The sequence below is a fragment of the Procambarus clarkii genome, chromosome 10 (genome assembly GCF_040958095.1).
Source record: "Procambarus clarkii isolate CNS0578487 chromosome 10, FALCON_Pclarkii_2.0, whole genome shotgun sequence".
In the NCBI taxonomy this organism is placed as follows: Eukaryota; Metazoa; Arthropoda; class Malacostraca; order Decapoda; family Cambaridae; genus Procambarus; species Procambarus clarkii.
In genome coordinates, this window is record NC_091159.1 from 15,314,854 (window position 1) to 15,324,983 (window position 10,130).

A 10,130-nucleotide genomic window follows, 5' to 3' on the forward strand; every position below is an offset into this window, starting at 1 on the left:
GTGGACTTTCCACTACAATATATGAAGAACAAGCGTATTACTGTTGTCCACCTTCTGGTAAAGAGAACTCTTCTCTTGACCTCTTAATATCCTTGTCTTTATTTGTTTTAAATTTATTTGGCATATATCATACACAAGAGTTTTTCCGTGGCCCTCTTCGCTATTTCATCAACTGCGTCATTTAACAATATTCCCACAGGTGAAGGGACTCACATAAATCTTTATTAAGCAACTAATTAAAATTTCTCATATTCTCTCGACACTTGTCTACAGTATGCCGATAAACTGCTCTTCTGTTATTGAATGACTATAGTGTTCATCTGCTATCAATAATAAAATAAAATAGATGTCTGTGTACTCTGTAATTTATACTCCACATCCTGCCTCTTAATTCTTAGCTACTGATGTATCACAACACAAATGTAGAGTATTTAATTTAGGTATTTTTCTAATTATGAAATTATATATTGCCTTCCACTGTCCTGTCTCATACGTACTTTTTCTTTTGCAGAAAAAGTACAATCACTGCATCTCGGTTACATTTTCTTCCATAGTGGTGTTAATTGTTTCTTAGACAATGAGGCACATTCTTTCAGGACATAACATTTTATAATTATTAACGTTAGAATATAAGGTTCTCATACATCCTCTCTTATACAGTACCTTAAAAATACATTGTTCATTTTTTCCCACCGTGCATTAGCTACACCGACTCTCATTAATCTAATCGCCTAAGGTACATTTATCACAGAAATTCTATCCCCAGTTTTCTGTAAGTTTAATTACATCATCATTATCTCAAATTCTCACTCACGCGTTTCCTGCGTATCCTAAGATTATTTTCAAAGTTTCGTTTTGTACCATCTTCAACCTTTACCAAAACAAGTGATTATGTGCAGCTCAATCAGTAAGAGATTTCACAGTGCTAATTAAGTGCATCATGCGTAGCACATGGACTCCGACTCACTTTCCGCAACATGCCAAGGTTTCAGAGGTTGTAATAACTTCCGACATTAACCCAACAGTCGGTTCAACTCACCCTCCAAACTCTCATATGTATATCCATTATATGTGAATAAATACTTACATACTTTAACTCTTTCCAGATTTTTCCGTTTACTTGTAATATAATAGGCTTCTGACTTGTACATTCAAACAGTTTTGTCTTCAATAACCAATTCCATATAGTGACATAGGTCTCGGAATTTGTCCAACAACGTTTGAATATTTAGAATATATGCCCTGAAACAAATGTCACCTGCATATAGGATTTTAGTTACCCTATAATTCAAACTTGATCAGAAAAGGATGATAAAGTTTTTGTTCATGACAAAATTAATCCCAGGAAATAGAATCCTTACATTTAATGAAAGATTAAATAATTTACGCTGTAGATAGTGGGTGACATGTTTGAAATATATTTTTTATTATAAATAAGGCTTTAAACACGTAGCTTGAAAATTAGCACGTGAAGCTATTATTTTTTTTTAAAGGAAGGAGATAGATAACTTGCGTCAAAATATCGGCCAATTAGCCTAACCATTTGCAAATTTGCTGATGATACAAAAATCAGGAGGGAAATAAACACGGAAAAAGACTCACTATCACTTCAAGGCGATCTAAATAGGGTTTTGAAATGGTCAAAAGATTGTCAGATGCAGTTTAATGCTGACAAGTGTAAGGTTTTGAGGCTGGGTAATGATGATAGCTTTACAAGATACGAGCAAGATGGGGATGAGATTGCGAAGCCGGATTGCGAAAGGGATTTGGGAGTTATGATTAGTAAGAATTTAAAACCAAAAAAGATCAATGCATGAATGTTCGTAATAAGGCAAATAGGACACTGGGATTTATTAATCGAAGCTTTAATAACAAGACACCTGGTGTTGTTCTTTAGCAAGACAGAACACGAAACAATGGGTATAAATTGGATAACTTTAGATTTAGGAAAGAGTTGGGTAAATACTGGTTCGGTAACAGGGTTGTTGATTTATGGAACAAATTACCATGTATCGTGGTGGAGGTGGGGTCCCTTGATTGTTTCAAGCGTGAGTTGGACATGTATATGAGTGGGATTGGGTGGTTATTATTAGGAGCTGCCTCGTATGGGTTAATGAACCTTCTGCAGTTACCTTCATTCTTCTTTTCTTCTTGTGACTCATCGTCTTCAATAATACCCAGTATTAATGTAACCAAACTCAATGAAGCCTAACCTAGCCTTATCCTAAAGTAACTATAGATAAAAAGTAGATAATAACACTAAATATGTGAGAAAATCCACTAGGACTATAGGTGGGCCCAAACCCGGCATTGCCAGTCGCGTCCTCTACCACTAGACCACCGCGGACTTGTAAAGATACTATAACCGGGTTCCTACTGAAATCACAGACACAGTCGCTGAGTGTAGAAGTACACAGTTACAGTCACTTCCTCAGTTACTTATTTAGTACAGTGTAACCATGTTTCCTCAGGATATGACTTTCCTTACCATCCTTCTTGAATTATTAACGTCAGAAGGACACAGTGATCTAGTAGCAAGAGCAAAGAAAAGTGCTGAAGATGACCCAACCCTCAACGAACCACCGTGGCAACTTGTAGGCAACGGAAAGGCAAACAAACGAAGAAGAACCGAAGAAACGCCCAAAGAAACCAATTTAGAAGCCAACCAGAACCCAAGAGCAGCACCCAAACCAATGTCAAGGACCATCTTCAAAACCAAAAACCCAGTAGATGGTCCCACTTATGCTTACATTACCGCAGTGGAAAAATATAATCCAGGAACAGATCTCAGAGCCAAACCTGACATCAGAGGCAGATATAACATATCCACAGCTAATCCGGATATAATCACAAACCTCAGGAATACAGAACACCTAGTTGAACTGAAACCAGAAGAAAAAATCACCAAAATGATAGTACAAAATTTCCCGGTCGAAGTTCATGCAAACAGACTCTTAGAATGCCCAAATGTCACAACTGCGGAAAGATGTAAGCACAACAATATAGAAGCAAGACAGGTCCTCGTAACAATAAAAGGACCTCGCCTCAACACTGAGTGTTGGCATCTATGGTCAATTCAGAATAAGGCTGTACAATCAAGAACCCATGTGCTGTTACAGATGTCAGCACTTCGGCCACCATAAAGATGAAGAGGCCCGGAACAATGTGTAGTATGTATCGAGCTCCACAACACCGACATATGCAAGAATCTGCTTAAAGTAGGCAAATAAACGAAAGCAAAATGCCCAAACTGCAGGGATACACATCACGCCTGGAACAAACGATGTCCAGTAAGGGTAAAAAGAATACTAGCTTTCGGTTCAACCCAGTAACCCGAAGTCACAACTTCAAGACCACAATCGACCAGACCCTCAGTAAAAAGCCAGGGGAACACTCCTCGGCAAGTCCGAATAAATGAAGATCAGAATCAGTGTAACGCACCAAATCCTTCTAGTCTGAGCAAGAACAGGGCCTCCAATAACTGGAGGAAACAAAGAAGCACTACTCCACAAGGCAACAGCAACAGAATTAATCAGGGCAGCAAAACGAATATACCTGCTACTGCCTCCAAGACCTCCCAAGCAGAAATGATGATCCCTACATCATCAAATGCCCCAGTAGTTGGATGTAGCAAAGACGCTTCAACCCAACCAAGAGTCTCCTCACCCACCAAGAAAAAAGTCTCCACTCTAGTCAAGAAGACACAAGCCGTCGGGAAAATCAGCACTGTAAAAACCATGGACTCAATGATTCTACTATAACGGAATAATGGACAATCTCAAAATTATGCAATGGAATATTCAAGGATTCAAAAACAAAGCACAAACACTCAAGAACAGTGCTTCTCAAGCACAGCATTGATATTGTTCTACTTCAAGAAACACTCACCAGGACTGAAAGAAATATCAATATCCCAGGATATCAACGTTTCCACTGCCCTAAGACACAAGGTGGCACCAGAGGCATTTCAATTCTAGTAAGAAATTATATCAATGCCACGGCAATCACAGACCTGCCCAAATGTGGCGAGAACGTCGAAATTATGGGAGTTAATCTCACTGTGAGGAACTCAATGCTGTCCATCTTCAATGTATACAAGAGCCATAGAGAACGGGACATGGATCTCTCGGCAATCTTTGAAATAACAGTCACTACACCTACTATCATCTCTGGCGACTTCAACGTTCATAGTGAATTACTACTTGATGCACCAAGAACCGACGCCAACGGAAGACATATTGAACACCTTTTGGATGAAGTGCCAGAAATCAGTCTGCTTAATTCGACGGAACCAACCCACACTGGTGGGGAGGAAAGCTGGCTCTCATGTTTGTTTCCACCAGTATTTATGAGTTGTGTCATGGGTCAGTTGATCATGTTCTGACCAGTGACCACTTTGCTACAAAAACAGTTATTAATATAGCACTACCTCCTAGACCTCCAGCTCCCGAGCCCGGATGGGACTTTATCAAAGCAGATTGGACGAAGTTTCAAGAAGCTCTCGAAATTTGGCATCAAAACTACACTCCTCCTGACAACACCGAAGAAATGGGAAAAGATTTAGTAAATGCAATATACAGAGCAGCAAATCACGCCATCCCCAAGAGGAAAACAATTACCCAACATCATAAGGACCATTGGTATTACTGTGATAGGATCAAAGAGCTACATAACAGACTAAATCGTACACGAAAGAATTTCAGAAGAGAGAACTGAAGCTAATCTAAAACTTCTTAGAGCTGTCCGAGAACATGTGCACGAAGAAGCAGCAAAAATCAGAGAAGAAAAATGGCTCGAGTGGTGTGCCAAGCTAAATCAGCATACATCCTTGGGCGACATCTGTAGGCAGATCAACAAGGCCAAAGGAAAATCGCCTCCTGCTCCGCCGCATCATGTTCCTCCAGAGCAAGAAGCAGAAAGGTTAGCAAATCTATTTGCTTCAAGATCCAGTTCCACTCAACTTCCTCAAGCAACTCTGACTCACCAACAAAGACTTAAAGCAGCAAGATGGAAAAAAATAGATGATGCTTTAGCCTTACCTGACGAACTAGGCCAACCTTTCAATCTGAAAGAACTCAGAAGTGCTACAAAGAAAACTAAAAATACAGCTCCAGGCGAGGACAAAATCACTTGAGTCTCTAGAGCATTCTTGAGTCTCATCAACAGAGTATGGGTGACAAGAACTCGACCACTCTCTTGGAACAATGCAGTTATAGTTCCCATTCCAAAATCTAAAGACCCAGGAAATCCAAGACCCATCTCATTAACAAACTGTCTGGCCAAAACTGCAGAAAGAATGGCCCTAAATCGAATAGAATGGAAAGCCAATCCACTACACCAAAATATGTTTGCTTACAGAAAAGGTGTTGGAACCACAGAATGCCTTACAATGCCACAGAATGAAAGTTCTGTTTAAATGCCTCACCTGAGATCCCCCCCCCCCAACAACCAGCCAAAATTAGCTTATTTTTTCGAAATTTATTAATTTTATATCCATTGTTTAATGTTTTATTTTGCGTTGATATATTTAACACCGTTTTAATATTGCCTTTGTTACACCCCACTTTTCCGTTTTATATTTTAAGCCATCACTAACTTGGTAGATAATGTAAATTTAGCTTTTTAAATCTATCTTCATATGGAAGGTTTCAAATTCTTGGAGTAAACTTGCAAAGCCATGCTTTGTGATACCTTTATCTATCTGATTTTCATGTATATGTACTTGTGATTTTTTATTAAAGCAATAATTGGACATAACCGGAACCACATTTGCAACCTTCCAAGATTCTGGTAATCTGATCGATAATATTTTATATTCACTAAATACCATTAGGTGGAAATAATAGTCGTCATAAAATATGGAAAAAGAAAAAAAAGTCTTAAGTTTTAATGAAGTTTATTTATTGAAGCATTACAAATGATTATATGATAGGAATGGGAATTTATAGACACGGGCACCATCTTCTACTAGGACTATTAGTAGACATGACCTGCAGCATCTACTAAGTGGCTAGTAGTAGATACGCCCTTGCCTCATCTGATCGGGATCTGGAAGCTGCATATATGGAAGAGACTGGAACAAGAATCTTGCTGGAAGAGGTCAGGTTGATGTCTCACATTGGCTACTAATACTGGACTTTTGGCTAATACTTATTGCGTATTGGCCTATACTCCTGCACTATTGGGTTATTCTTCTGGACTATTGGCCTATACCCCTTAGCTTATACACTTTGAATTCTGGTACAAAGAGTGGCTTGAACTGTGGCAGAGAGAGTGGCTTGACCTGTGGCAGAGAGAGTGGCTTGAACTGTGGCAGAGAGAGTGGCTTGAAATTCGGGGATTCGGATAGCAGTTCTAAGAGTAATTGTGTAATATCTACGAGGAGAGGCTTGATCTCTAGAAGCAGCGCCTTCACATCTGGCTTAGACGTGAAGAAAAGTCGCATTAGTTGATATTTCACTGGATGCAATTCAATGAGTAGAGGCTTCAGTTCTATGAGTAAGGGCTTCATTTCGAGAAGTAAAGGTTTCATTTCGAGGAAAATTGGTTTCAAATCAATCAGAAGAGGCTTCAGGTCGATCAAAAGAGGCTTTAACTGATAGAGTAGTGACTTCAGCTCTGGTCTGGACTCTATAAGCATTCTCCTTAGTTCGGGGATATAGGATCTTAGTTTAGGAATATAGGATCTCAGTTCAGGGACATAGGATCTCAGTTCAGGGATATAGGCTCTCAATTCTGGGATATAGGCTCTCAGTTCTGGGATATAGGCTCTCAATTTGGGAATATCGGCTCTAAATTCGGGGATGTATGCCCTTAATTCGGGAATAATTGACCTCAACGCTGGAAGAATCGACCTCAATTCTGGAAGAATTGACCTCAACTCTGGAAGAACTGACTTCCACTCGGGAAGAATTGACTTCAATTCGAAGAATATAGACTTCAGTTCGGGAAATATTGATCTAAGCTCAGGAAGTATTGACCTAATCTCGGGGAGTAGGACCTTTAACTCAACTAGCAGTCTCTTAAACTCAGACTTGAATTCGAGGAGTAATCCCTTTATCTCAGACTTGTATTCTATGAAAAGTTTCTTCAACTGAGGCTTCAGTTCGTTGATTAACGACTTCAGATCTAAGAGTAATATTTTCAACTCAGGCTTGGACTCTATGATTAATTTCTTCAACTCGGGAAGTAGAGCCTTCAACTCTGGAGTGTTGTCGATGATCAGTCGCTTCAACTCTGGCTTGGTCTCTATTATCAGAGTTTTCAGCTCAGACACTAATATCTTGATATCAGGCTTAGATTCGATGAAAAATCTCTTCAGGTCAGGCAGTAGTGCCTTCAACTCCGGGAGTATTGCCTTCAACTCTGGTAATATAGTCTTCAAATCTATCCATACCCAATTTGGGCGAACGTTGCCAAACTGATCCCCATCGGATTCAGTTGTAAGAGTATCAGGGGCAGCTGTAGAGAACTGTGTCACTGGGGTGGCAGAGTTCTGGAGCGCAACAGGGAAAAACTTGTCAACATATTTGGGAACTAGACTGGAACTCATCTGAGAATAGAGTTGGTACAAACCTGTAATGAAAGAAGAACCTGTATTAGTAGATGACAGCCTTAACCATGAGAATGCCACAAACGTCACTTGACGTTCTACAGTATGATAAATCTAGCTCTTATGAATCACTAAAATTTGCAAGAACAGACGTATAAATGACTAAATATTAATTGAAAAGAATATAACTTATATAAAAAATTAATTTAAAGAAACTGTACTAGTGGCATAGTCACGAGAATACACGTAGAACTGTTATTTCGTCACAAATAACGTCACATTAGTTTCATTCTGAAACGAATGTACAGGAGTTTGCCGCCATTTTTTATAATTCATTTAGTTACCCATATAAACCAGACATAGCAAGGTTATGTCGCCGAAACTTTTAAAATACTTATCAGGACAAATGACATCATTGACGAGCCCCCGGCTTCCTGTCATTGCAGACGTCATTAGAGACAGTGGCCCTCATGTAACTATTGAGTATCTTGAATGTATTTCACGGCCCACTTATATTACATAGACACAAAAACAGAATGGAGATATACCCAGGAAATACAAGGATTTAAAAAAAAGGATTAAGACTATATTCAGTGAAGGAAAGTGATATTTGAATAAGGTGAGATACACGACCCTAAAATAGAATATTATTATTCCATGTAAGAAAAGACGTGTTAGTAAAGTTGGCAGCTTGACTAACGAGGCACCTCCTATTTATATCAAACCAAACTCATGTACAGTTTATAATACGTGAAGCGCTTAGATTATTATTTTTTTTTAATTTCTATGTATGTTGAATCACAAAACACTTGATATTCAAAATGCATAGAAAATGCTGACCTGACCTTTTCTCGTGGGGACTTAGTCATTACCAAACAAAAGGAGAGAACAGGAAGCCAAACACAGGGCAGACGGATAAACGAAATAGTTACCAAATAACGCAAAAAATCTGAAACATATGAAGCAAATAATTGAACCTTGAAACAAACTAATAGAGTAGAAAATTAACCAAATAATGGCGATAAATAGCACAAACCTCAAAAATGTGTAGTTAATATTTAAGCGCATGAAACCGAACTATTGTGAACATTCTACAAAACGAATAGAATGTTCCTAAGATTGGAGAGTCGAAGGAACACCCAGAACCCATTACAGATCGAGTCCTATACTTTGGTCCCTGCTTTATCTTGGCTTGAAGCAATCGATAGCAATTCCTAGTCCATTGTGTTACACGGTATTTTGTTCCAGAAATCTACAACCAAAATGTTTCTGAACCTCAACATATGTAGTTTGTAACTACAATATATAAGAAGGATGATTATATAAGATGATATTAAACTAGGACCACAGATATCATAATGAAAACCCTAGGAAAAATAAGTATTTGAAACTTCAGGAATGAATGACTTTTGAACGTTGCCTCATTAAAGAGTGAACTTTTGTTGACCAGACCAAACACTAGGTGAAGGGACGACGACGTTTCGGTCCGTCCTGGACAATTGTGGTCCAGAACGGTCGACTTTATTGTGTGATTGTAGTCGACAATATACTTTAGCCACGTTATTGGGAGTCATAGTGAAGTTCACACCTGCATAGTGAACTTTTGACTCAAATATATAAACACTGACGTCAAAGACAAAAACTAAATTATTTTAGTGTATAATTTAAGAGTTATAAATTTTAAAATCCAATACGTAATTAAGGTTCTTTAAATCACTACATTCAAAGAGTTGTTTTAGTTCAATGAATATACAGTTTATGAAACCAAATCGAAGTGTTTATCAAGGACGTTCCAACTGGAAAACAATGCAGATGAATGTAGACAGACTTACCAGGAGTCTGGCGGTTCTGGTTGGCGACGACGAGTCCGGCGAACGCCAGCAGCAGCAGCAGGTGGAGGAAGGTCCCAGACATTGTGCTGGTTGAACGTGTTCCTTGAGACTAAGTTCCACTCCATCCTTGGCCTTTTATGTGTTACCTTCGCCTCGCCTTGCCCAATTTCTGGGATTAGAGAAATTTAATGAGAATTGGGGAAGGTGCAGAAGACCTAGTGGCCCATACTTGGCAGCTCCTATGTAAATCCAGCCAAACTATTATGCATATGGCTAACCTTCGCTTGAAACAATTAACAATTGGCTTCCTTCTTTGCATGCGTTCATGTGCATTTGTGTCCTTTCCACAGTATGGAATCCAAAACTGAATTGCCTGATGGTGGCTTGAGAAGGAAAAGATAAAGCTGAAGAGAGACATTACCGTCCCAGCATCCTATTGTCTTTACCTCGTACGTTTATATATTGGTGTCTTGACTTAAGATTCCTAGACATCATGACTCCGAGCACTCTAGCACTCAGACTTAGTAATTTAAGCAGTCTCCAACTGGTATTTGATAACTTTATTATTATTACCCAAGCTCAGAACCCTAAACTTTTCAACATTAACTGCATCTGCCAAACATTTGTACTTTATGAATGTCTATCTAGAACGTCTTGTAGCTATTTGTGCTGCCTTTCCAATCGCGTGTCTGAACCGTTTATACATATATATGGTAAAGATCTGAGGTCCCATCCAGGGACACCAT

At 38.9% G+C, this 10,130-nt stretch overlaps 1 protein-coding gene across 1 annotated transcript; it reads right to left on the bottom strand.

Annotated features, from left to right (window-relative positions):
- Positions 1-3,532: 3,532 nt before the first annotated feature.
- Positions 3,533-9,466, bottom strand: LOC138363154 (uncharacterized). Its single transcript, XM_069322149.1, has 3 exons — positions 9,385-9,466; positions 6,214-7,575; positions 3,533-3,726 (listed from the first exon to the last, which is right to left on the bottom strand). Exons 1-3 carry the CDS (start codon positions 9,464-9,466, stop codon positions 3,533-3,535), a joined length of 1,638 nt encoding a protein of 545 aa, XP_069178250.1.
- Between the last annotated feature and the right edge of the window lie 664 nt (positions 9,467-10,130).